Source organism: Crocuta crocuta, unplaced genomic scaffold, assembly GCF_008692635.1.
Source record: "Crocuta crocuta isolate KB4526 unplaced genomic scaffold, BGI_CrCroc_1.0 scaffold288, whole genome shotgun sequence".
NCBI classification, from domain to species: domain Eukaryota; kingdom Metazoa; phylum Chordata; class Mammalia; order Carnivora; family Hyaenidae; genus Crocuta; species Crocuta crocuta.
Window position 1 is genome coordinate 1,047,695 of NW_027532607.1, and position 27,948 is coordinate 1,075,642.

The 27,948-nt window shown below is 45.7% G+C and overlaps 1 protein-coding gene across 2 annotated transcripts in view; it reads left to right on the plus strand.

Annotated features, from left to right (window-relative positions):
• Positions 1 to 16,485, plus strand: part of ITGB3 (integrin subunit beta 3) — a 36,317-nt gene extending 19,832 nt beyond the window's left edge. For both annotated transcript variants that reach the window (XM_077780332.1, XM_077780331.1), the window contains 5 exons: positions 3,339 to 3,561; positions 4,651 to 4,751; positions 6,807 to 6,926; positions 11,480 to 11,646; positions 12,966 to 16,485. In XM_077780332.1, the coding sequence (XP_077636458.1) occupies positions 3,339 to 3,561; positions 4,651 to 4,751; positions 6,807 to 6,926; positions 11,480 to 11,646; positions 12,966 to 13,031 (677 nt within the window). In that variant the 3' untranslated portion in view covers positions 13,032 to 16,485. The remainder of the gene's footprint in view (positions 1 to 3,338; positions 3,562 to 4,650; positions 4,752 to 6,806; positions 6,927 to 11,479; positions 11,647 to 12,965) is intronic.
• Positions 16,486 to 27,948: the final 11,463 nt, after the last annotated feature.

Sequence of the window (27,948 nt, forward strand, 5' to 3'; positions counted from 1 at the left end):
GAATTAGGGGGTGAGGCAGGAATTTCAGCCCATTTTACTACTGAGTAGTATTGACATCATATTCAGAGTACCAAAGGGAACGGGTAAGTTTGATGTCGGAGACCATGGGGAGAAGGTTAGGGCTGAGGGGCAGAGGGTTGTCCCACGCGAGGTCTTGAGGGCACCGGGGACAGAGGGAGGGCCACTCCTCAAGCCTTCTGGTTCCTGGTCTGGCATGAGGTAGGGTGGGAGGGACCTCAGGCAGAGTGTGTTTCCTTGAGCTGCTGGCCCCACCAGTGCCACAGACCAAAGCTGCCGGGTGCAGCAGCCTGCTTCCTGCCTCTCACCGGTGCGGGAAGGCTGGTCAGCAACGTGCTCCACCCACTTCACCAGGGAACCCCAGGCAGCCTCTCAGAGACCTCCCTCCCCACTGCCAGCCCGGGTGTTGTGTGCCTACTGGCTTCGGGTCTGGATCCTGCGGTGTCACCGTCACACTCTCCAGTGACGGGTGCTCAGGGACACACTTATCAAGTGCCTGTTCTGTGCCAGGCACTCAGTCCGTTAGGGTGAACAGGGGGCATGCGTGATTCCTGACCATTCAGTTGGTAGACCAGTTCTCCATTATCTCTCCCCTGGGCCACTGGCCTGTGGTCTGTTCTTTGGTGCAGGCAGTGGTCGACAGGGGGCCGTGCTATGACTTGGCCGTTTCCCCAGCCTCTGGCCTTCCCCCTCCCCATGGAGGCATGGCCTTTTGTGGTTATCTGTTACCAGCACCACCGTCTGAAACATCAGGGTGTGCATCCTGGTCCCCAAGGGACTCCCCCACCCACCACATCCGTGAGCGTAGATTGATCAGACACCCCTGAGTCAGGTTCTGTGCTGCAGTGTCGTGGAACAGGGAGGCCTGCATAAGACAGGCTTGCCCTTAATTAACTTACCTAAGGATAACTCACAACATGATGCAGAACCTGCCAGATCTCAGAAGTGAGGTGTCCTTGGGGCACCTGGGTGGCTCAGTTGGTTAAGCATCCTTCTTTGGCTCAGGTCGTGATCTCGTGGTTCGTGAGGTTGAGCCCCGTGTCGGGCTCTGTGCTGATGGCTCGGAGCCTGAAGCCTGCTTTGGATTCTGTGTCTCCCTCTCTCTCTGTCCCTCCCCAACTTGCACTCTGTCTTTCCGTTTCTCCAAAATAAATAAGACATTTTTAAAAAAATAAAAAAAGAAGTGAGTTGTCCTTGGGGAATATTATAGGAGTCTACTGGAGAGAGACTCAGTGTGGACAGAGAAGACCCGGGTGGCTTCAAGGAGGAAGTGGGATGTCAGACAAAGGGCTGGCTCATAAGGCAGAGGAGTGGAGCTGAGCACCAGCGCAGGGAGTCACGCTGTATAGGGAGAGGTCATTCCCTCTGACCTAAAATACCTGCTCCTTCCATACCCCTCCCCCTCCCTCATCTCCACCCCTCCCCTACTGCCTTCTTTTCTATTTCCTTTCTCTTTCTTACACTTTCTCTTCATTTCTCACCCTCCTCTTCTGCCTTTCCTATGAACCCAGGCTCAGCCCCCCCTTTTGCTAGAGGGGTGCCAGTCCTGTGACATTGCCACACTGTGGTTTCCGTTCAAGGGCTGACCCTGCCAGGGCTTGGGCTCGGCCTGCTGGCTGCAGCCTGCCACTCTACTCCCAGCCGCTCTCTGTGGCTGGCCTGGCAGACCATCTTCTCGAAGGTTACTCTGGCCTCACAAAGGAAACACTACGGGCCAAGGGGTTCTGAGGAGGCTGAGGCCTCCGAGTGCTGCCAGACCTCTGTGGCATCTGCCTTTCCTTGTTTGGGAGCTGTCCCTGAAAGCTGGTTGTAGTGGACACTGCGGCCCGCTCTGCTGGCTGGCACAGTCCCCCTCAAGCTGCTGTTAGGGCTGCTGATAATGGCTCCCAGCTGCCCCTTCTCTGGAATGATCTTCAGCTGACAGGAACTGTCTTCCCCTCAGACCTTGGCCAACGGCTGGTGGACAAAGGTTACATGTTCCTTTGCCTCTAGTCGGAGCAGGCTCTACTCTCCAGATGTATTTGGAGCTGGGGCAGTTGACCTTATGTTTACCATCCAGAAAGAAGCAGACCTCTCTTTCCAAGGCAGTGAAGGTGTGTCTGAGTGTTGAATACCAGTGTGGTCACTAGAGGATGGTGCGAGGGTCACTGGCAGAGAGACTCATAGTGACCAAGAGCCACTAGTCAGACCCACTGGGGTCCCTGGGGAGGCAGAAGGTGCCAGCTAGTGTCTCTTTGAATCTATGCACCTCCCTCTCTTCCATCATCTTGAGGCCCATCCGCTCACACAGCGGCAGGATTTTCAGACCCATTGAGGTCACTTCCCCCTTGCTCCCTGCCTTTCCTCTGATTAACAGTCAGATTTTCATTATTCATCCGCTTCTTCCTGATTCAGAATCCTTGAGAATGAGTCACCTTTTCTTCTGAGTTTGGGGGGAGTCAAGTTTTCAAGCCTTGTTAAGTGATCAGCGGGATGTGGCGCTGAGAGTTAACACCTGCATAACACCAACCTAACCCCCACCTCCGTCTCTGCTTCCCGGTCCTACACTCATGCAGTAAAGCGAATAGGTCTTTCCTACCAGGGCTGATGGCTGTTTGCAATACTCTGATAATACAACACAGGGCACATGCTGGTGAATGTGTGTGTGTCTTCCAGGAACTTTTTTTCTTTTTTCTTCTTTAATGCTTATTTATTTTGAGAGAGAGAGAGAGAGAGAATATTCCAAGCAGGTTCTGCGCCGTGAGCACAGAAACCAACGCAGGGCTCCACCTCACTAACTGAACTGTGAGATCATAACTTGAGCTGAAATCAAGAGTCACTGTGGAATCTCCAGTACCCAGCATGAGCTCAATAAACATTTGTTGAGTAAATGGATCAATAAACAAACATTAATTGCATGCTAATTCTGTTATGCTAATCCCCACTGACAGACACATTGACAATGTCCTCTCCCATCGCGGAGCTTGCAGTCTAGAAAGAGAAGCAGGCAAGCAAACAGGCTGACTGGAAGGGTTAAAATAGAGGTATCTGTAAGTGCCAGGAGAACACAGAGCAGACGGTTAATTTGGTCTGGGGAAGTCAGAAAGTTACGGAGAGGAAGAAACATTTGAGTTGAGCTTTGAAGGGTAAGTGGGAGTTTGGTAGTGATCACAGGATGAAAGGGCATCAAGGCAGAGCTAGCAGCACGAAGATAAAAGGTTAGAAGGTGGCGGAGGTCCCATGAGGTGGAGTCGGTGGGGGGAGGGTGGAGGAGGGTAAAGCTGGGGAGCAGGCTGAGGACCCTCACCTGCTACCTGCCCCCTCGGGCTGTGTGCTTTCAGGTCATGGCCAGTGCAGCTGTGGGGACTGCCTGTGTGACTCCGACTGGACCGGCTACTACTGCAACTGTACCACGCGCACCGACACCTGCATGTCCAGCAACGGGCTGCTGTGCAGCGGCCGGGGCAAGTGTGAGTGTGGCAGCTGCGTGTGCATCCAGCCCGGCTCCTATGGGGACACCTGTGAGAAGTGCCCCACCTGCCCTGATGCCTGCACCTTTAAGAAGTGAGTGGGCAGAGAAGGGAGTTGGAGTGAGCTGGGTGCTAGAAGGAGGGAGAGGGTCCCCCAGGCTAGAGTTCCCAACTCTCCAGGTTGTGTCTCATTCACCGAAGCTTTAGGAGGAGGCGTCCGCTGCAGCGAAGAGACTACCTTTCGTCTTTCCACTGAAAAGTCTGTGCAGAATTAGAGGTAGAGCCAGGCATGCAGGGACCAAAGTAGGACCCGCTGGACCCCCGCTGGAGAAACCCCTCTCCTGGGATGGCATCCTGAATCCCTGAGTTGGGAGAAAGGCTAAAGTGGGGAACTTCCGGGGAACATTCCAGTGCGGGTGTCCCGGTTCTGTGGGAGAGTCGGGCTGGAGTTATGAAGGACTCTCTGTGAATCAGGAGATGTTCACTAGCACGAACTTCACTCCTCTAGGGGTCAAGGGATGCTTCTGCCTTTCCTCTTGCCACTTGAAGCAGGGCTGGGCTCATGGGCACACACCTGTGCACTGGTACAGTGCCCGGTGCTTAGAAGGGCCCACACTTGGTTTGCCACTCTGCTGGCACTGTCTTGCAATTCTCAATAATTTTTGAACAAGAGGCCTGACGTTTTCTTTGGTCTCGATTACATGACCGGTTCTGCCTTTAAGGATCTCCAAAGTGACACAGGCTTCACCTGCTGTCATACTCTCAGATGGGACATGAAGAAGTTTAATGAGGGTACCGGGGCCCTGTGCCTGCCAGGCCCTGCCTCTGGGTGAGGTGGACCTCCCACCCCTGTACTCCAGACCTGAGCCTCTGGGAGCCCCAGAATCATCTTACAGGTGTTTTTGTTTCAGTGTTTGTTTTCCGAGGCGGAGCAGCTTTCTGGCATGTGGAGGTCAGAGCTTCTCCCTCGTCTTAAAAAAAATTTTTTTTTAATGTTTATTTATTTTTGAGAGAGAGAGAGAGAGCATGAGTTGGGGAGGGGCAGAGAGGGAGGGAGACACAGGACCTGAAGCAGGCTCCAGGCTCTGAGCTGTCAGCACAGAGCCCACTGTGGGGCTTGAACTCTGAGTCACCCAGGCATCCTGCTCCTCCCTCGTCTTAATCTCTGTGTCCTCTCTTTTAGGGAGTGTGTGGAGTGTAAGAAATTTGACCGAGGAACCCTACATGAGGAAAATACCTGCAGCCGTTACTGTCGTGATGAGATTGAGTCTGTGAAGGAGCTCAGTAAGTTCAGCGTGTCTTTGAGTTGCACACGCACGCAGCTGCTGAAGTTTTTCACTTCATCCCAGAACCTGTCCATCTCTCATGAGTAAAATGGAAGAGTAATCCCTACCTCAAAAGCATGTTGTGCACACTAGGCACTTACTAAAGGTCGGCTTCCCTGAGTTCTCTTGCACCTCTGCTAATATCTGCCACAGTCCCTCCCCATTCTCCGGCTTCCCAGCACCCACAGACTCAGCAAGATCCTACAAATAACTTTTAAAGTATGTAGAAATCAACCTAACTTGACCTCCCCAAGGAAAGGAAGGCAATACATCCCATTTTACAGAAACTGACAGTCATCAGTTTAGGAAGCTAGTCAGCATTTACTAAATTTACTTAACTAAGAGATTAAACAATGCCCAGGCGTACTGCTCTGCTGGGTTGGAGGGAGACCTTCACCCTAATGGATTAGTAGCTACAGTTGTAATGCTGAAGCCTTTTTGGCTCTCTGGAGCCCTTCCTAGAAAAAAAAACAGATAAAAATACAGTGGGGAGCAAAACTCTTGCCTGCAGTCATTCTGGTTTGAACTTCACCTTGACCTAAAAGGGGATAATTTTTCTTGCTGTCAGCACATCTGACGTGGTTATCTGGGTCAGCCGGGCCTTGGTTGGTGCTTGGTTGGTATCTCTCCTGAGATAACCATCTGTCTCGAAGGCAGGAAACCTGTTTTCAGAGAAAGCCACAATAAGACACAGCCAGTCAGTCAGCTTCTGGCTGGGGGTGTTACAGAAAAGGGTCAGATCTCTGGACTCTTTGGCTAATATCAGAAATGAGGCTGCGGGATGAGGGGCGTGATTTGAGGATTGAGTCTGAAGAGACGACTTTTCTTCTTGAGGAGATTGGGTATGCTGTGATTAGCTCAGCGGGGAGAGACTGCTGAGAGAGATGTGAGATGTTTTTATTACCTAGACCAGAGGGGAATCCCAGGTTAGTTGAAAGTATTTCTCTTATCCCCGACCCCCATGCCATGATAATCATAAAAATGAGTGCTTGTTTGTATGGAATTGTGTAACTGATAAAAGTTATGCAAGTGTCTTTTCATACACACGATCTTGTCCTTTCTCAACCATCTAGTAGAGTAGAACTGTGGCACTGTTGTTATCTTCATTTTGCAGATGAGGAAATTGAATCTCAGGAAAGTTACATAACTTGCCCAAACAAATTAAGCTTAGAACTGAATACAGAAATCCTTATTCTTTCCACTGTACTCTTTTACCACTGGTTTTCTGGAGGCTCATTGAGTTCAAGTCTGGTGTGCTCTGAGACTCCTGTTTTAGTTCTGTTCCATCACGTACTTGCATTGTGACCTTGGTGCATTTGCTTATCGTCCTCATGTGTCAGTTTTACCTGTCTGGCTTCATCCCTATAGGCCATGGTGCAGATGATAAAGGGGCACCTATAGTTGCCTGGTCAGAATAACAGGCTTTAGAATTAGAAGGGGTGAACCTACAAAAAAGTGGTGGGAGTCAGAGAAGAGAGGCTGGCTCTGGAGAGGAACACTGGATCAGAAGCCCAAGTGGAAGAAATCTAAGGGGTTGTCAACAAACTATCGAGAATAGTTGAGCCTACAGGGAAAGGAAAGAGAGGGAAGGGAACACCCTTCTATATTAGGTACTGTTCACTTTACACCATTTAGTTCTCTACCCACCTTATGAGGTGGGGTATCCTTTTCCTTTTATAGATGAAGAAAGAGAGAGTCAATGAGGTCACGTAACTTCCCCAAAATTACACAGCTGGCAGAGCCAGGCTGTGAATCAGACAGTGTAGTGTGTTCTGTCATGTCCCTTCCAAAGGAAGGAATAAGAACCATAAAGGGTCCCAGAGGGATAAAATACAGCAATGAGGGTCATCTAGAGGCAATTGCCAGGCTCAGCAGCCATCTCAAATCTAGGCATCTTGCCTAATGTCCGTCCTATGGCTTCCTGTTGCATACTTTCTCAGAAGTCCCATGACTGGAGTTCAATCTTCCAGGATTTGATTTGTTTTTAATTCTCCCACCTTTTTCCCTCCCTCAGAGGATACTGGCAAGAATGCAGTGAACTGTACATACAAGAATGAAGATGACTGTGTTGTCAGATTCCAGTACTATGAAGACTCCAGTGGAAGGTCCATTCTCTATGTGGTAGAAGAGCCAGGTGCGTGAACCCCCCAGGGCCCCAGGCCCTGCTCCCAGGGAGAGGGAGAGCCATGTGGGGCAGTAATTTCCACCCATCACTCCTCTTATACTGAACAGCCAAGTTAAGACGACATTATGAGTGATAAGCTAGGGCTGGTCATCTGGCTGTGGGAGATCTTTAAATACCAACATTAGTGAAAAATGACTTGCTGATTGAGGAGACAGAAAAAGAAGAAGGTGGGTAAGGAATGGAAGAAGGTAGATATGGATCCTATGAAGGGGGACAAAATATACCCTGGCATTTTTTGGGGGTGGCGGTATTAAAACATAAGGAATTTAAAGCCTGGGACTCTTCAGCATCCACTCTACTTAAGGTCAGGAGGCTGCCAAGGGCAACCTGCTTGCTGCTTCAGAGGAAGGTCTGATGCTTTGCGGCGCTGACCTTACCAGGTTCACCATGAGACACCGTGCCGGGTCTGAGGCACCAACCCAAGGTGCCCTGAGCCCTGATAAGGTAGTGCTTGCAGAGACTGAATCAATTGGTTTCCTCATCATTCTTCACAGGTGTAGGAATTTCTTCAAATCCTCCTTCAGACTGGGGTCCAGCAAACACTTTCTGTACAGGGCCAGATGTTAAATATTTTAGGCTTTGGGGGCACCTGGATGGCTCAGTAGGTTAGGTCTCTGACTCTTGATTTCAGCTCAGGTCATGATCTCACAGTTCATGGGTTCAAGCCTTACATTGTGCTCTGCACTGACAGTGTGGAGCCTGGTTGGGACTCTCTCCCTCACTCTTTCTCTGTTCCTCACCCACTCATGCTTTCTCTCTCTCAAAATAAGTAAAGTATTTTAGACTTTGTGGGCCTCATGGTCTCTGCCATGGCTTCTCTGCTGTTGTAACAGGAAAGTAGCCATAGTCTATATTTAATGCACAAGCCTAAGTATATTTAGAAAAACAGGTGGTAAACCACATTTGGCTCCCAGATAACAGCTCGCTGGCCCCTGCTTTAGGAAAGTGGGTCTCCAACTTCTCTGTGTTCCCCCCTTGTTAAAAATTCCAGAGTCCTGAGCCCCGTACTCCTTGTGTGAACCTCTGTGTTCTTTTCTTTTCTTTTTTATTAAATTTCTAAAAATGTTTATTCATTTTTTGAGAGAGAGAGAGACAGAACATGAGTGGGGGAGAGGCAGAGAGACAGGGAGACACAAAATCCAAAGCAGGCTCCAGGCTCTGAGCTGTCAACACAGGGCTCCAACCCATGAACTGTGAGATCATGATCTGAGCTGAAGTCGATGCTTAGCCCACTGAGCCACCCAGGTGTCCTGAGCCTCTGTGTTCTTGATTAGCACTCCTGGCAGTTGCAAGATGCCCCAGTACTTGGGTGCCTCTGCTTTGGACACATCACTTCCCCTAATGAACCTTCTCAGACCTCCTCCAGCATCCATTCTCCTGATTCGGTTGGGTGTTCCTGTTGGATTCTCAGAGCAGCTGTGTTTCCCTTAGATGGGCATTCATCCCACCATTAAGTTGCTTCTTTAATCATCCATCTCCCTCAGTAGATCACATGCTCCACAAACACAGGAACCATCTGTCTTATCTATTGTTATATCTCCATACTTGGCTCAGTCATCTACAGAGAAGATGCTTGGTAAACGGTTTTTGAATGAATTACTAGGACTGATTATTCCTAGAAGAAAGGCAGGCTTGTATACATCTTGATACCTGCTCAGAGAACTTTTCCTGCTTGGAGAAGGAAGGGGGTGACACTGGAAAGAAGCTCTACTACATCTGGGTCAGCCAAGGTGTTTGTGGCCCCATGGGAATGGGAGAGCATGGTGGCCCACGTGATATTGCTCACCTGCCTTTCCCAGCGCTGTCACCCTTCAGAAGGGAGAAGGAAGGTAACAAAAAGGGTATGGTGTTAGTTTTATTTAGCAACTCAAGGGAAAGCTAACATGGGAAGGGGAGAGGGAAGAGTCTGGGTGTGTATCTGTCGGGGAGCAGATGGGGATTATTTGGCCATGACCCCTCACACTTTCCCATCCACCTGTGTTAACATGTTTCATGGATTTTTCTACACCCTCCCTATTTGCACCTTTGTGCTTTCCCATTTCTGAAGAGCAGTATGTTCTTGCTTTGAGGGTTTAACATTACTTCATCTTGCTATGATAGTCCTTGCTGGTGCTTCTGCTGTACCACTTACCAAAATTTTTTGGCTTGATATTCTTAGACTGGAATCCACTACCTGGAATTGTGGGGGAAGCAAGGTAGTGATAACCTGAGCTGGTACAAATAACCCCCCAGGGTGGGGGGGAAGTGGAGTAACTTTTCTGATGTAGATCCCATCCTCCACTTTAGGAGATGGGACCCCAGGCCCATTTTTCCTATCTTGTTACCCTGGAATTCCTCTTCTCACCTACTGCCCCCAACCATTTTCAGGGGCTCTGGCTTTGAGCAGAAAGTGGCATCTGAGGTCCCAGAGTATAGGAGGGGGTTATTCTCATTCTCTTCCCCAACTCATGCCTTTGCAGATGGTCTCCCTGAAGGGCTGGGCCACTCACTACAAGGCAGTAGAGACTGCAGTGCTAAAGGACTTGGCTCTGGCTGGGTGGTGTTCAGCCTACATGGAGTGGGCCCCCCTGGGTGGGTCCTTATCACTCCCAGGTAGAGGTATCTGGTCAAATATAATATGTCCCATTCAATGGTTAGTACCTACTTAGGCTGAAAAATTATTGTTTATCTGAAATTAAAATTTAACTGGATTTCCTGTGCCTTTGTCAAACTTGCTAGCCCTACACAGTCTTTCCTGATTTGGAGTCACCATGATGGGTCCTCATCACCGTGGTTGGGAGAGTTCTCCAGAGGCCACGTGATCTTGTCTTCCAGGAAGCCTGCCATCTACCTCTTTCAGGACAAATGCTTAACAGATGTTTTTCCCTGAAGGCCTCTTGACATTCTCCCTGTCCTGCCCTTAGTGACATGCAGAATTGAAGAGCTTTCACTTTGAGGTTTGAGGGTCAGCCCTATCTTCCCAAGAATTCATAATTGTTTTTCCCGGAAGAATGGGGGCCCTTCACTCCTAGGAACTCAGACACTGGAACCTCTCTCCAGACACAGCCTCTCTCCAGATGCTCCTTTAATTGTAGACAGGTTATAATTTGGTCGCTTGGGAAATAGCCAGCATGGGTTTGTGTCGGTGTTTGTTTTTGGGTCATGTGCGGTGAGCATAGGGTATGTGTTTAGAGAAGAAGGTAGGAGACAGTGTGGAAAGTGGGCGCGACCGCCTCTCCAGACCCATCAATACCCATATGTCCAAACACCTAATTACATAACACCTGAGAAGTTACTGGAATGAGGTCACCCATCAGACACCTGTGGTTTATGGGAAGCGGAGCTCTGCAGAGCACACTCAGCTTGGTCCTCAGAGGGGTGACGCACCTCTGTCTGTGTTGGTTGTTGTCTAGGGCTGAACAGGAAGCTGGCACTCAATAGGGTTAGGATTTAAGATGATGAAATATTTTGGGAAGGAACCCAAAATATTGTCTTGGTTGGCAGGCTGCCTGGTCTCTAAGTGTGCTAACAAGGTCATTAGGTTCCCAGCCCTCAGGGATGTACATATCAGAACCAGGGTAACAAATACAAATGTCTAAGGAGCTAGGTAAATAAATTAGTAAAAACAGTCAGGTATAACAAGAACACCAGTAATAATCATAGCTGATAGTTACTGAGCACTGAGTCTGTGCTAGGCAGTGTTCTGAGTTCTTTAAGAATATTTAATTAACTTCTTTATTTACTTTATTTATTTATTTATTTTGTGGGAGAGAGAGAGTGTGTGTGTGCACCAGCTGGGGAAAGGGGCAGAGAGAGAGAGAGAGAGAGAGAGAGAGAGAGAATCCCAAGCAGGTTCCAGGATCAGCATGGAGTCCGATGAGGGGCTCCACCGCATGACAGTGAGAGCGTGACCTGAGCTGAAATCAAGAGTTGAATGCTCAACTGACTGAGCCACCCAGGCACCCCTAAAGGAATGCATTTTTAAAAAATGTTTGTTTATTTTTGAGGTGGGGGGGAGAGAGAGAGACAGAAAGAGAGAGACAGAGAGAGAGTGAAAGAATGTGAGCGGGGAAGAGGCAGAGAGAGAGGGGAACAGAAGATCCAAAACAGACTCTGCTATCAATACAGAACCTCACACGGGCCTTGAACCTACGCACTGTGAGATCATGACCTGAGCTGAAGGTTCAACCCCCTAGGGCTGTGTGCTGACAGCTCAGAACCTGGATCCTGCTTCAGATTCTGTGTCTCCCTCTCTCTCTGCTCCTCCACCAGTCACGCTCTCTCTCTCTAAAAAATAAACATTAAAAAATAAGCAAATTGGGGCGCCTAGGTGGCTCAGTGGGTTGGGGGTCTGACTTCAGCTCCGGTCATGCTCTCACTGTCACGGGGTGTCATTCTGTAAGTCCTGTTTCCTTCAGAGAGCTTTCTAGGTAATTTACTTGGTTAGGAAGATCTATTCATAGCCAGTTCAAGTGATTCCTGCTGCCTTTACAACGTCCCTGCCCTGTGCTCTCTCCTGACAGAGTGTCCCAAGGGTCCTGACATCCTGGTGGTCCTGCTCTCAGTGATGGGGGCCATTTTGCTCATCGGCCTTGCTACTCTGCTCATCTGGAAGCTCCTCATCACCATCCACGACCGGAAGGAGTTTGCTAAATTTGAGGAGGAGCGAGCCAGAGCAAAATGGGACACAGTAAGAGGCGGGCTGGGCATTTTCTTAAGTCATTGGTTTGAGAGTCTCAAGTGGAAGCAGCAGGTGCTTAGGGTGGCCAGGTACAGCCAGCACCATAATCTCCCAGGTAGCCTCTGTTGTGGAAATTGGGAGATGGTCCTGTTGTCTTCATTATTCCTGAAAACCACCCAGGTCTCTCCCTACCACACAGTGACCGGAGGCCCCATCGGTGAGAACTGACTGAGTACAGGTATGGCCCAGCTCTGCTCTGGACACTGACATAATCAAAAGGAAACTTATTCTTTAATCGAGGAAGACAGGACAAATGATGAGAGACAACATTATTACTCCCAGTCTCTGGATAAGGAAACCGAGCACTGAGAGGTTCAATGGCTTGCCCCATTGTGGGAGGGAATCAAATTATGATAGAAATTACTTTTCGGGCCAGTCTCTTAAAAAATATCCTCTCTGCATTTTTTTCTGATTGCATTAAATTAAACAAGCATCTTTTGAGAACTTTCTATCTGCTTAATTTTACTCTGTGCTCCTTTGGCTCATCTTCCACAGTTTAACTTTTTTTCTGGACCTTCCAAAATGGCTGTTTGACCCCATGGATGTCTAGCGGGAGACTGAAAGTTTGTCCTCATTTGATGGTCACCTCAGGCCTTTGTACCCAAGGGTCCCAAGAAACTTGAGATGTTTCTGTTAGTAAGTATAGAAATCTGGAATCTCAGAGGCACATGAGAATGTGTTGTATTTCTTGAAATCACTCCTAAAGGTGACCAGATCTTATGGGATTTATCACTTTTTGTTAGAAAATAATTTGGGCCGCCTAGTGAGGGTCTTATTTTTCCCTGCTAACATGACGGTGTGTGGGTAGTGCTTGGAAGGATGAGATGAGAACAAATTAAAATGATTTTGAGTGAAAGCTGTCCTCTGTGCTTCAGCTACTACGTGCTACGTTTCTCTTCTCTGCCTGCATCCACCAGCATAGTCACAACGAAGAAAAAATTGGAGAAGGGCAAAAGAGAGAGTTCAGGAGAGAAGCAGGAAATAGATACTGGCTGAAAGTGGGACTGAAATGTTTGAGGATCACCAAAAAGTAATGGGTTGAATTCAACCCCTTCGAAACAGCAGCAAGATGGCATTCCCCTTTCTCTCTCCTCTTATTTCCTATCCTCTTCCATCTCAGGAGCAAATATGCGGTTACAATGAACATTAAGCAGTTCATCGATGGTATATCCCAGAAAAGGGTGTCTTGGGTAAACTCTGCAGATGAAATGTAATCTTTGAGGGTAGGGAAGAATTGAGGGATTCACACATTTCTGTTCTCTCCGCAGGCCAACAACCCACTGTATAAAGAGGCAACATCCACCTTCACCAACATCACCTACCGGGGCACTTAATGACAAGCAGTCATCCTCAGTTCACTATCAGGCCATCCCAGAATTGTGGACACCTCTGCCGTCATGTTTACAGGGAACCATATCTGTGGGGCAGGATTGGGGGCTTGGAGTGGGGTGGGTTAGAAGAACGTCAGCATGTGGAGGCGTGGGTCTCTGTGCGTGTGTACATGTGTTCGTATGAGTGTGCTGCGTGTGGGGGAGTGTGTAATTTAAAACTTGTGGTGCGTCCTAGATAAGTGGAGCTCCTCAGCCTTTGTCCACAGAGTGCCTCCCTCAGGGATTCTTCCTGCTTAACCTGAGGGTGACCCACGTAGCTGAGCAGGTATTCTTCATTACCTCAGTGAGGAGCCAGCTTTCCTTTTCTGGCCATTTTTCCTGAAGAGAAGGGCAGGGCTGAGCCTCTCATTCCAGAGGAAGGGGTCTTGACTCAATACCTTGAGTTTATGGTTCTTGGGTCTGACTTTGAGCAGCTCTGATAGCAAATGCAGGGCTTTGCAGCTTTGTTGTATCATCTGGATGTTTATCTCCTTTGCCTTCCCTCAGGCTGAAGGAGAAATCAGAAGCAAGCTGAACCGTCAGAGTTCCCTGTGTCTTTTGCTATCACCTCAGTCCAGTATGGCTCTCTCATAAGGGGAGTCTTTGCCAGCAATTCTGTTGGGAGTGAGGGTGATACAGCCACTCAGGGGTCCTGCATGACCTGGATGAATGTGCCAGAGTCCCCCAGTTCATAATCATAACCCTTCAGATTTGTGTCCTTGGCAGCTCCACCCTAGAAGTTCGATTGGAGGAAATGTATTACCCTTAGACCAGCATCACCTCTTTACGTCCACACTCTCACTGCTGTAGACACTTGCTACATACTGGGAATTTCTTTCATGACCAAACGCTTTTCCTCCCAGGGAGAGTGCTGTGACTAGAGCCAGAGATCTGGCCCCACTCTTCAGGTCCTCTGCACCTTGTCCAAGGCACCCCCATCCCCATCCCTTCTGGTGCTTCTGTGTGCTACATGCATCCATGGGGCTGATTGCACTTATCTACCTCTTGGCTGTCTTGTGAAGGAATCGTCCCCATGGGTCTCCGAGTCTGTTGGGCATATGTGCCATATGTGGAATGATGGGCCAGTTGTATCAGCATGTGTGGCCTATTCTCCTATGGGCTGGGCAACCTCATTTTAACTCAGTCTTTAATCTGAGAGGCCACAAGTGCAATTTTATTTTATTTTTCTCATTGAGTCTCCTGAAACCATGATGAGGCTTGCTTAATCTAAAGGAACATGTCTGGAAACACACTTGCATTATATTTTGTAGTTTTATTTGATGATGAGGAAGGAGCATATTAAAAAAAAAAAAAACCCACACAGACTTGGGATGGATACAGACCCTCCCACTTGGCATCGTTCATAGGGAGTTGCTGCCCAGTTGCCGGATCTGTAGGGGCTCTCTCATCCTGGGAGCCTGTGGGGATGGCCCCATGGCATGCTGGGCCATTTCTGAGCAGGAGGGATACAAGTGGTTCTTTTGTCCTAGCCATTGCAGTTGCTCCCTTGGTGTTTATGTTAGTCTAACATAACAGCCACCCTCACCCCCATTCGTCAAGAAAAAGAGAAAGACCTGTAGACAGTGGTCTGATGATCGGAAAATCTAAGTTCTGGCTTCAGTGTCGCAGCGAAGGAAGCTTCAACCTTAATTAAGGCAAGTCTCTCTTCCTTCTCTGTGGGGCCCAGTTTTCTAGTTTGAAAAATGATAGGTTTAGACCAGCCGGTCTGGAAGGTCTCTTTCAATATCGATATTCTGAGATGCTGGGACTTACTGTGGCATCAAACATACAGTCATCATTCTGTGAGATGTTGATACTGCTTGTTTTCTAAGTTGGGAGATCTGAGAGACCAGCTCTGGCAAGAGCAGATGTCGTTCCATGTCACCTTTCTCAATGAAAAAGCCTCATTCTGTCCTCTCTTAGAGCCCCTTCTCCAATGTTTGTTAGCAGTCACATCTCCTGATGTAGCACTTATGCTCCACTTAGTTTATAATTCCTCAGTTCACTTTGCACACATTTGCATCCACATATAAGGAAGAGGAATCCATTAAGAAGTAGCTGCAATGTGTATTCTGTATTCGTGTGTTAACACTGAGAATAAGCCTTGGAATTAGGAGTGGGGCATATGACTGAGCCTTGTCTCACCCATGGATTACCCTTTACTGAAAGGGATGGTAGTGCAGTAGAGGGGTAAATGGGGGATGGGAGGGACAAATAACGAATCCAAGAAGTTTAGAGACTAACTATACCTTTTGGCTACTGAGACAAGAGTCCATTACAGCAGTGGTTGGACATTTTCTTTAGATAAGATGGTTTAATAAGAAGAAACTATATCAAAGGGGGAAGAACATGTATTTAAAAAATGATAAAATCAGTAGGAATCTTCTGTGAACTTCTGGAAGGAGACTACTACCTAGGCTTTAAAAAGGCGCCTGGGTGGCTCAGTTGGTTAAGTGTCTGACTTCGACTCAGGTCATAGACTCGTGTTTCGTGAGTTTGAGCCCTGCATCAGCTCTCTGCTGACAGCTCAGAGCCTAGAGCCTGCTTTGTATATGTGCTGCCGAAGCGAGCACAGCCTAGAGCCTGCTTTGGATTCTGTATCTCCCTCTCTGTCCCCCCCCCCCCCCCCCTTTTCTCCNAAAAATAAAGATTTAAAAAAGAATTTTTTTAAAGACCAATAATGCGGGGAGACCCTATGGCTGTGTTCACAAGATAGCAAACGGCAGTCGTTTTGGGCATCACGTAGGGTGAACATCTAAATAGTGTTTTGGTATCAGCACAGCCCAAAGGGATTATTTGTGCTCAGCTCATCTGCAGAGAATTTATATTCAATCTCAGGGTCTGTGGATAGTAATGGGAAGCTTGGAACACTCCTGACAAGTTGTCACATAAGGAGTCCCTTCTTTTCTTTATCTCTCAGATATCCCTGGACCATTCAAGATTTCAAGATCCTTCTCTTTGTTAGGCATTCCTGGTTGGAATGACTTAAGTGCCTTCCTGGCTTCCTAACCACCCCCTCTTTGAATTGTGCAACAGTGAATTAAATGTGCTTTCCAAAAAGAATTGACCTCAGGCTGCCCGGTTCTTCCTGTGTTGTTATTTCTGTTTTCTTTGGGTGAAAAGAGTAAATGTCATTGCCTCAAAAATGATTATTTTAGAACAAGCCTGTTTCCAAATGTAACCAAATGATGACCACCACGAGAACTGAAGTTTACTCCAGAACCCAGAGCTTTTCTTTAGACTTTCATAACATGTTCAAAATGAGTAGGTTATTGCTGTTCTAAGAGAGTTTTTTGTTTCTTAATTGGGGATTTTTTTAGGAACTTGTGCAATCTCAATAGAACGGACTGTCAGTTGAGCCTAGGTTTTGTTTGCAGGAGGCATAAATCGTACAATAAAGGCTTGATGGCAGATTATTGACAGGATCTTTTTTTTTTTTTTTACAAATAGTTTATTGTCAAATTAGTTTCCACATAACACTCAGTGCTCATCCCCAAAGTGCCCTCCTCCATGCCCATCCCCCCCTCCCCCCCACATCCATCAGTCCTCAGTTTTTGTCAGCATTCAAGAGTCTCTCATGGTTTGCCTCTCTCCCTTTCCCCCACCATTTCCGCCCTTCTTCTCCCACTTGTTCCTCTGTCAAGTTCCTCCTAATCCTCCTATACGTGCAAACATATGATATTTGTCCTTCTCTGACAGGATCTTTTAAATGCCCAGCTTTAGGGGGAAAAAAAAGCCAGACTTTTATTTAAGGAATTGGGTCTCAAAATGTGGTTCGAGGATCAGCAGGCTTTGTATCACCTGGGAAGATGTTAGGACTAAAAATGCACAGGCCACTCCCCAGGGCTACTAACTCAGAATATCTGAGTGGAGCCCAGCACTCTGTTTCAGTAGCTCTCCTGGTGATTCTGTTGCTTACTCAAGTTCGAGAACCACTTACTTAAGGAGTCATGTACCTATCCTCTGGCTTTTTTTTTTTTTCTTTTTTTCTTTTTCCCTTGTGGCTTATTAAGTTTGCAGTTAAGTCATCTCAGTTACTAAAAGATTATGAATATAGCTTGGCTGGCATATTAAGAAAACCAAATATCTACCCACACAAAATGAAAATCTACTTTTGATCCATTTTCCAAGTTCAGTGATCAAAGGCTTCTGAGGTTCCCTCACAACCACAAATTCCCATGGAAAACTAAAAGAAGTACTAGATCCAAATCACAGGGAAAGAAACCCAACTAACAGGATAATTTGGCAGGCATCTAAGAAAACCTTTTATTCACAGAGGGGATGAATATCAAAATTATTAGCATTACCATTCTATAGAATATGACTCTAGAATTTGCAACTTCACTCTTTTGCTATTTAAAATGTATTGAGCATTGACAGTGTGCGGTTGAAGTACTTTACTAACATCAATCTTTGCCTTTAAGTCTTACATTCCTTAAATAACGTGCGTTTTTAAAAAAACATTACAGTGCATGATATCATACAAGGGTTATGTGAACACACGCTGAGTCCTTTTATGGTGAAATTTTGTAGGTACACTGTTTTATTTACTTCATGGTAACTGATGACCAAATATCTGGATGAAAATGGAGGACTTTAAGTGAAAATGAAATGAAAAGCTATATATCAAATCATATTTGTAATCCCCTAACTCTTGGCCTCTGTAGTCTGAACGCTATAGTAACAGCCATGTAATGACCACTGGGATCAATTACAAGCAAGGTGTCTTGGAATTACAGTGCATTCATTTTTTTACACTGATGTAAGGAAACTGTAACATATGCCGTGCAAAAAAACATTTAATGCTTATTGAAAAATAATTGCTATTTGGTTTTGTAACATATTTCTTGAAACATCTATTTCTAATATTTTGTAGTTTGACTAAAGCACACAGGCACTTTTAAATGCTTGTGACTGGGGTTATATATATTGTTAAGTAGAATTTTAAGAGGTGCCTGGGTGGCCCAGTCAGTTAAGCGTCTGACTCTTGGTTTTGGTTTAGGTCACGGTCTCATGGTTTGTGAGTTCGAGCCCTGCATTGGGCTCCATGCTGTTGGGATTCTCTCTCTCTCCCCCACTCTCTGCCACTCTCCCGCTCACTCTCTCTGTCTCTCTCTCTCTCGAAAATGAGTAACCTCAAAAAAATTTCCACTTAATGAAACTACCCAAGAATGGTTAGCAAGTGAAAAGAAAATTGTAGGTCAGGAACATGACTGTGTTCCTTGTGATTGCTGCCAAACTTTTGCACAGAGAAGACATTTTCCATCAGCTGTGCGTTTTCTGACAACACCCCAGAGAATGCTCACAGGTGTTTAGAAAGCACCATTTAGGAAATTTAACAGCCCTCATGCAAAATCTCCACAGTAAATTGTTCTTTATCAGTGTCCCTGAAAAGAACTTTGTAAGAAAAAAATTTCCAATTCATTGTTTTTTCTATTAGTTGGGTTTTCCTGTGACTCATACAATTGGCATAATTCTTTGGAGAGATCAGAGTGCTGGGTGTATAGATATCATTTGGTGGCCAATGGAGACACTTTGTTAAGAAGAAGGAAAAATGTGAAGTGCGTGGGTGGCTCAGTCGGTTAAGCCTCCGACTTTGGCTCAGGTCACGAACTCACGGTTCGTGAGTTTGAGCCCTGCAACGGACTCTGTGCTGACAGCTCAGAGCCTGGAGCCTTGCTTCAGATTCTGTGTCTCTCTCTGTTCCTTCCCTGCTCGCACTCTGTCTCTCACTCTCTCTCAAAAATAAATAAACATTAAAAAAAGAAAAAGAAAAAGGAGAAATGTTAATGGATATATGCTAAACTTTGCTTTTCCTGATCCTTATAATCCCCCATTGTGACAGAGGTTGCTAATTGTGTCCCCATATCTGTTTTTCTCACATAATGTTAGAACTCCTAATTTTTGGACACATGGTTGCCTGGAATACAGATTGTTTCCTAGCCTCTCTTGCAGCTAGGTATGCCATGTCCATCTCAGATCGATGTAAATGGAAGAGGTACACTTCCAGCGTGTGCCACTTAAGGGAGGGAACATGCCTTTCCTCTCCCCTACCTTCAGGTAGGCCAGAATGTAGACATAATAGCTAGAATTTAAGCAGACATCACAGATCAAGATAGGACCTGAGCGACTGTAGTAGTTACCTATTGCTGCATAACAAATTACCCCACAATTTAGCAGCTTAAAACAACAAATGCTATCTTGCAGTTTTTGTGGCATGTCAGCTGGCTTCTCCACAAGTGGGTAAGCCAAGAAAGAGCCAGGGGGAAGCCGCAATATCTCTTATGACTTAGTTTTGTAAGTGTCACATCAGCACTTCCGCCATACTCTATTCATTGTAAGTAGCCTGCTACAACCGGTCCACATTCAAGAAGCGTGCACTAGATGCCCTTCTTGAAGGGATGGTAGATAAAATCATTGCCCCTGCCCATCTCTGCCTCCCAAAGACACCCATGTTCCAATCCCCAGAACCAGTGAATATGTTACCTTGTATGGAGTAAAGAATTTTGCTGATGTAATTAAGGGCTGAAACAGGAAAATTTCATTAATTATCTGGATAGCCTTAAAACAATATAAGTGTTTTTATAAGAGGGTCAGAGTGAAAATAGGAAATGTAATGATGGAAACAGGTCAGTCAGTGTGAGGAGACCATGCAGATTCCTCTAGAAGCAGGAAAAGGTAAGGAATAGATATTTCTTTAGAGCCTCCAGAAATGCAGCCCTTTGATTTTAGCCCTTACGGCCAACTGTGGACTTCTGACCTCCAAAAATGGAATAAATTGTTTAAGCCACTAAGTTTGTTACAGTAAGAAGAAACTAATATACCAAGAATTTGTGGACATATTTTAAAACTGCCACAGTCCACCCTCTGGTCACTAATTATTTATAGCGCCCTCACTTGCAACATGTGTTCACTTTTCCCAAGTCCCCAGGTCTCATCTCATTATAGCATTCACTCAAAGTCCAGAGTCTTGTCCTCTAAATAGGTCCTGGGGCAGATGAGTTCTGGGGCATTGGATATAGTTCCTAACATTCAGCCACCTTTTAATCTGACGTCCTGTGAACTAAAGGAAAAAGCTATATGCTCTCTCCCTGCAACCACCAATGTAAAATGGTGGGATGGATAGGGTAACTGCTACATTCCTGTCCCCACAGGCAGAAAGCAGAAAGTTTGCAGAAGCCCCTGATCCATAGCAATTCTGAAAGTCATTTGAGTACAGGCTGGCAGTTCCATATGAAAGGCCTGGGAATAATTCTCTGTGAATTTTGGTTCTATCTTCTAGGCTTTTGGTTTTACCCTCTAAACCATCTTTCTTCCCTTAAAGGTAGCATATATTTACAACAAAATAGCTTTCATGGCCTGCTTCCTACTTATAGAACTTGAGGGTCCAAAGGCCCCTTTCCTATTTATGCTCTGACTCCTTCAACCCAAGCTGGTGGTGTTTCTGGCAATTACAATACACTTTTAAAAAAATTACAAATCTCTGGCAAATCTTATTCAGTCTCAGTCCATAAGATGAAAGCCCTACCCATAAATATCTTTGAGCTAAATCTTTCTCTACCCTGGGCTTCTGCAGAAGGACAAAAGCCTTAAGCTTCTTAGAAGCCATATTATTTGAATGAGGGGATCCAAGAAGCATAACCTTAAAATCTTTAGAGAGTCTTTTGCCTGTGATAGCTCCCTTAAGCCATCACTGAAATAAATGCCAGAGAAGCAGTAAAAGACTGTGTCCTTACAACTATGGTTAGCAATATTCACCCTTGAGTGACTATCTCTGAACCTCTCCACTGTGGGAAGTAAAATTCCATCTTGCGGGGCGCCTGGGTGGCTTAGTCAGTTAAGCATCCGACGTTCGCTTAGGTCATGATCTCACGGTTCGTGGGTTCGAGCCCCGCGTCGGGCTCTGTGCTGACTGCCAGCTCAGAGCCTGGAGCCTGTTTCAGAGTCTGTGACTCCCTCTCTCTCTGACCCTCCCCTGCTCACGCTGTCCCTCTCTCCTAGAAATAAATAAAAACATTAAAAAAAAAATTCCATCTTGCTTAGGCTACTGTTATTTAGGGATTTTCTGTTAGGTAAAAGAATCTAATCCTAACTGCTATACTCTTGGTGCTGTTTGGGGAGGATCTGTGAAACTGACTAATACGGTAACTAACTCATCAACAGATTCAGTACCAACAAACTACACAAGTGCGCAAGATGTGTGAAGCATCCACAATCTGGTGATCTGCACACAGACTGAAACCATTATAATCCTTACACGTTAGAAGTTGATGCTTTATGAATAGATGGAAAATGGGCTGAGCCCATTAATAGAGGTGACTGTAAACAGTGTGTGTGGGTAGGTGGGGAAGGATGGAATGGGGGGTGTGGTGTTTACAAAAATAAAAGACATGGTCGCAGCACTCTTATAGACAATTGAGGGAGATAAACCACATACACGTTAAAAGTACTAAAGAATGCCTACACAGTAGGATTTAAGGTATAAATGGGCACAAGTATCTCTGAAGGAATGAACTATTTTAACATTTATTGAGCACTGCATATACATTTTAAAATTATCACAATCCTGAACGCATGAGAAAGTTGAGGCTTAAGAGAGTTTAGTTTGCCCCACTGCATACACTAATTAGGATAATTGACTCAATAATTGAATTTGAATAGATCCTTCGCTAAAGCCCAAGCTGCTCATCACAATGTTAACAACGGAGAGCTCAGGTTGGCTCAATTAATGTGAATAAATTTAGCTTTATGAAAATTTACCTTTATACTTCCAATCATGGGCTTTTGGGGGGAAATACTTGCAAAACGCTCTCCGCTTGACAGAACATTTACAACTATAGTGTAGCAAAAACCTAAAAAATGATTAATTTCACTGACTTGGATCCGTACAACGTTTTAGTGACACAATAATTGGAGAAAGCCATGAAAAATCGCTTTGTTGTCTTTTACCAGTATCATTTCATCTGTAGGCTGCACACGCACAAGAAACTGATCCTCAAAGAAAAAGCATCACTTCCAAAAGTAAGCGTTAGCCCTCTGAAAGGCAGCCCGGAACAGATTTCAGCAAAGTGTCGGGACAAAGAGCTTTGCGCTGCTGTCCGTTACCGAGCAGTAGAAACCAAGAAGGATGGAATGTTTCAGAAGAGAGGGCGGGAAGTATTCAAAGGGTGGATACAGGATAAACCTGAAAAGCGGTCAGGCTAGGGCGGGACGTTGCACCAGGGAGCGAAGAGAGCTGCAGGAAGGAAGAGTAGGGAGTGCAGGATGGGGGGCGAACTCCAGGTGCCGGGAGGACAGCGCGCGGGGAGGAGCCCGGTCACTCGCGTGCAGGCCGCCGATCCGGGCCGGGTGAGGTCACAGGCCCTTGTGAGGTGGGGTGGGGCGGCGGGGCCGCAGCGCTGTCCAGTNGGGGCGGGGCCTCGTCGCGGGGGAGCCCGGGAAGGCGGCGCAGCGAGAGCGCTGGGCCAAGCGCGGAGACTAGGGAGGGGCGAGCAGCTGGGACTTTTTGATCCCATAGGACTAGGGCCTCGGCCGTGAGGCGGCAGGAGGGGGACACCCTTGGGAGCCTGAGGGTGTTCACGGTGGGACCTCCCCCTCCCCCCCACCCAGGGGACAGAGGTGGAGAGGCGAGTCTTGCCGAGGAGAAAAGAAAAGCCTCTGGGGCTGAGAGAGGAGAGTGCAACACGGTGTGCGAGGGACAAATTAGAACAATTATGGAGATGAAGAAGGTTCCAGAAGGGGCAACGATGTGACTGGGCAGGATCCGATGGTGCCTCGGAAATGGTGGTGGTACTAGAAGGGTGGATGGAGGTCATTGTGACTGGGAAGCTTCCTTGCTTCTTGAGCATACCCTTAAACCTGTAGTAGAGCACTTTTCATCTGGTAGGTAGTTTAACGTGTTTACAGGTCTACTTACTTTCTCCCCCCAGAAGTCTAAACGAGCAGGGCCTGTTGGACTGTACCACAGTACAAGTTCTTCCATGAAATGGAAGTTCACGCAATATTGTTAAAGATGGTAGTTCGGGGTGGTGCTGGTCAAGGGTAACAGGTGCAGTGAAGAAGTGTATGCGGTTGCTGCTAATGGGCGTTTGCAGGTAGCGCGGCAAGGCAAGTGAGGAGAGCGAGTGAGTGAGGGGGGCGGCTTGTGAGGGAAGCCAAATGGAGGGAAAGAGCTTTTAGTACTTTGCAAAAGGATGTCACTCTTGGGTGATGAGAGGGAAGCAGCTAGTTAAGTGGAGGTGGTGGTAACTCACCAAGTGAGAAAGTGCAGTTGTGAAAGCGCAACGTAAACATCAGAGCACTAAAAACAAAATAAAGTTAGATTCTCCATGTTTCTGCCTAGCCGTGCCTCTTGGTTTACTAAGAAGCAGTGTACATTTAGTGAAACTGTCCCTGGATTTGGGAGTCAGAGACCTGAATTTTGCTACTATTCTGGGTATGTTGTGTGAGTGAATCACAATCTTTCTGTATATCAGCTACCTTATATATAATTAAGGTATTAGACCAGAAAGACTTTTTAAAATTTATTTTTGAGAGACAAAGAGAGAGAGTACGAGTGGGGCAGGGGCAGAGAGAGAGAGAGAGACAGACAGATAGACAGACAGAATCTGAAGCAGCCCCTAGGCTCTTAGTTGTTAACACAGAGCCCGATGCAGGGCTCGAACCCATGGACCTGACCATAAGGTCATGAGCTGAGCTGGTCAGAAGCTTAACCAACTGAGCCACTCAAGCACCCCTGACCAGAAAGATTTCTAAAATTATCTAGCTCTTTTGTGGATTCTATGATTTCATGTAACAATAAGCAGTCCTCCCCAATTTCGTATACTTATTTTAAAGTTTGTTTATGTAAGTTTCAGTAGTTAACATAAGGTGTTAGTTTTAGGTGTACAGTATTCAACAATTGTATACATTATTCACTGCTCATCATGATAAGTGTATTCTTAATCCCTTCACCTATTTGACGCATTCCCTCTTGTAACCATTAGTTTATGTTCTATAGATAAGAGTCTGTTTCTTGGTTTGTCTCTTTTTTCCCCTTTGTTTCTTAAATTCCACATATAAGTGAAATTGTGGTATTTGTCTATCTCTGACTTATTTCACTTAGTATTATACTGTCTAACTCCGTCAATGCTATTGCAAATGGCAAGATTATTCATTCTTTTTTATGGCTGAGTAATATTCCATGGTGTATATATATTCTACCTCTTCTTTTTTTTTTTTTTTCCATTTCTGAGAGAGAGAGACAGGGTGAGCAGGGGAGGGTCAGAGAGGGAGTCACAGACTCTGAAACAGGCTCCAGGCTCTGAGCTGTCAGCACAAAGCCTGATGCTGGGCTCGAACCCACAAACCACAAGACCATGACCAGAGCCAGTCAGCTCCTTAACCGACTAAGCCATCCAGGTGCCCCCAAATATCATTTTGAATTCATGTTTTTGTATTATTTGGGTAAATATCTAATAGTATGATACTGGATCATAGGGTAATTCTGTTTTTAACTTTTTGAGGAACCTCTGTACTGTTTTCCACAGTGGCTGCACCAGCTTGCATTCCCACCAATAGAGCACAGGGATTCCTTTTTCCCTATATCCTCACCAACATTTGTTTCTTGTGTTTTTGAATTTAGCCATTCTGACAGGTGTGAGGTGATACCTCATTGTGCTTTTGATTTGTATTTCCCTGATGATGAGTGGTGTTGAGCATCTTTCCATGTGTCTGTTGGCCATCTGTATGTCTTCCTCCCCTAATTTTAACATATCTATTAAATTATAACATTTTGAAAATTCTCTACTCTGCCAAGGAATGTAAAACCCTTTAGTAATAATATGACAGCTTGATCTCCATAGGGACTGAATCAGTCATGATACTTTTTAAAAAATCCTTGTGATGTATCAGACGGTTTTGAATTTCCTCACTTCTTTTTGGTGTTCTCTGGTGAATCAGATCGTGACCACCAAGATGCAAGGGAAAATGAGAAAAGACTGTGTGTATCTGGGAGTGTGGTGGGCAGACCACATGTATGGCTGGTGGTGGCTGTTTTCTCTCTCACTCTCCTAGTACCGCTGGGACCAGAAGGTGAGTAGATGATACCTTCCAGACATTTCTTCATTCCATTCTCAAAATGCTCAGTTCTGCATCTCGCATTATCAGATTATACCACCTACTACCACTCCTTGTTGCTTTAGTTAAATTTCAGCTCCTGGCTTTCTGCTGTTCTAACTCTACTCCTGTCATGATTCTTGTGATTTTAGCATTCATGTAGGTGCTCCTTCCAGTATTCTGAGCTCTCAGTTCCTGTCTTCCTACAGTTATTTAACCTTTCTTCCGTCACTTGTTCCCTTTTTCATAGTCTCAATCTTGTATTACCAATAATTGCAACCCCGTTATTTTAGTAGACCCCGCTTTGTTCTCATTAGTACCCCCTTATTTTGATTTCCATGGTTTCAGTTACCCATGGTCAACTGTGGTTCAGCAGATGGTCTTCCTGACCTATCATTAGAAGGCCAGCAGTAGCCTAACACTAGGTCACAATATCTGCATCATCCATCTTACTTCATCTCATCATATAGACCTTTTATCATCTCACATCATCACAAGAAGTGTGAGTACAGTACAATAAGATATTTTGAGAGAGTCCGCATTCACATGCAGCATATTTGATTACAGCATATTGTTATAATTTATTATTAATTGTTAATTTCTTACTGTGCCTCATTTAGAAATTAAACTTTATCATAGATATGTGTGTTTAGGTAAAAACGATATATCCCGGGTTTGGTACTCTGTAGTTTCAGGCTTCCACTGAGGGTCTTAGAACAACAGATCCCCATGTATAAGGTGGGAGAATACTGTATATCTCACTCTCCAATCATCACATTCCTGTCTTTCAAGCTCGCTCTGACTCTAACAATCCTTGAGCCCTACCAGGATCTTTAATCTACCTTTTTTTTTTTTTTTTTTAATGTTACTCACCCACTCTCATCCTTATTCCCCACCCACCTACTCAGTTTGTTACATGGTTAATAATTTAAACCACTCCCTTGCATTTCCCCCCAGTTCTCTTATCACATTTTCAGTTAATTTTACCTTCTTGGATAAATCATAGTCCCAGATTAAATCTAGATCTCTTGACTCAGTGCCAGCATTTCTGCATTGAACAGAGCTAAAGAAAAAAAACCACAACTGTGCTTCCTGGTTCGACTTACTTACGACCCTTTCCTCAAGGGGCCCTTGATGCTGCCTGGCAACCTTATCAGGTACCCTTGGGCTATTCTTTTATCCTCCTAAGCCAGTTGGTAGAGCATGTGACTCCTGGTGTCAGGGTTGTGGGTTCAAGCCCCACATTGGGTGTGGAGCCTACTTAAAATAAAAGTTAAATATGTGTGTATATAAATATAAAGAAATATATATGTAATAAAAGATACACACACACACACACACACGTAAAGAAAACTAAAGCAATCACATGATTTCTGCAGCCCCCACAACCACATCTACTTACTTGGTCTTCATGTAATTAAGCCCAATTACTCTGCCATGTTTCCTATTACTATAAGTATATTCTTAGGTAAGAACAGACCCTGCCCTTGTGCTCTAAATCTCATCTTCTTTATCCTACTTGAGAATATTGTTTCAGTAATTCTCCCCTCGTTTGTGATCCATTTTTGCTTCTCTACTAGATTATTATCAGCATATGAACATGACTTTATTTTCCCCCATCTTAAACCCTCATAACCCCTTTGCCCCTCAGCTACTACCTTGTTTCTTTTCCCTTTTATAGCATACTTTTTGAAAGAGTCGTCTCTTCTGTTTATCTCTGTTTTCTCTCCTCCATGCTCTCTTGAACTCACTCCCAGGACACCATTTCCTTACCATATACGCAAATGGCTCCTCTTGGGGCCGTTGGTGTCCTCCATGTTGGAAAACCTAATCAGTCATTCAGTTCTCCTCTTACTTCACCTACTGGCAGCATCTGTCACAGCTGGTTACTCATTCTTCTTTTTTTGAAATTTATTTTGAGAGAGAGAGAGAAAAAAAGAGGGAGCAGGGGAGGGGCAGAGAGAGAGAGGGAAAGAGAGAATCCCAAGGAGTCTGGACTGTCAGTGCAAAGCTGGATGAGGGGCTCGACCTCATGAACCTTGAGATCATGACCTGAGCTGAAATCAAGAGTTAGACTCTTAACCAACTGAGCCACCCAGGCACCCCGATTACTCATTCTTTTGGCATACTTTTTTCCACTTTGCTTTTAGGAATCTAGACCCACCTGATTTTCCTTCTTGTAACAACTAGAGTGATCCTTTCAGAAAGGATTTTACATCATGTTATCTCTCTCCTCAAAACACTCTCATGGATTCCCATCTCAGATTTGGGGGCCCTCTGTTTCTGTCCCCCCTCCCTTGACCCCTCTGATCCCCTCTCCTCCTCCTTTTACTTTGCTTTTTCTGCTTTAGCTTTATGAGCCTTCCCACTGTTCCTTGAACAGTGAAGCTCCTTCTTACTTCTGAGCCTATGTACTTGATTTTCTCTGGCTGAAATGCTTTCCCCTAAGATATTCATTGGCTTCCTGCTTTCATTCCTTCAGATCTGTATGCACAAGTCTCCCTCTTAGGTAAGGTCTTTCTTGGCTACCCTATCTGTTCCCTGCTTCTCTTCCCCAACACTGCACTTCACATTCCTCTCCCCTACTTTATGTTTTTTTTTTCCTTTAGTACTTCTCACAGATAACATACTACATATTTTAATTATTTATCTATTTTATTGTCTCTCCTTGACTAGAATGTAAGCTCCACAAGGAGCAGGATTTATTTTTTCCTGTTTTTTCACTGCTATATCCCCAGAGCCTGGAGGAAAGCCTAGTACATAGTAAGCACACAGTATATATGTG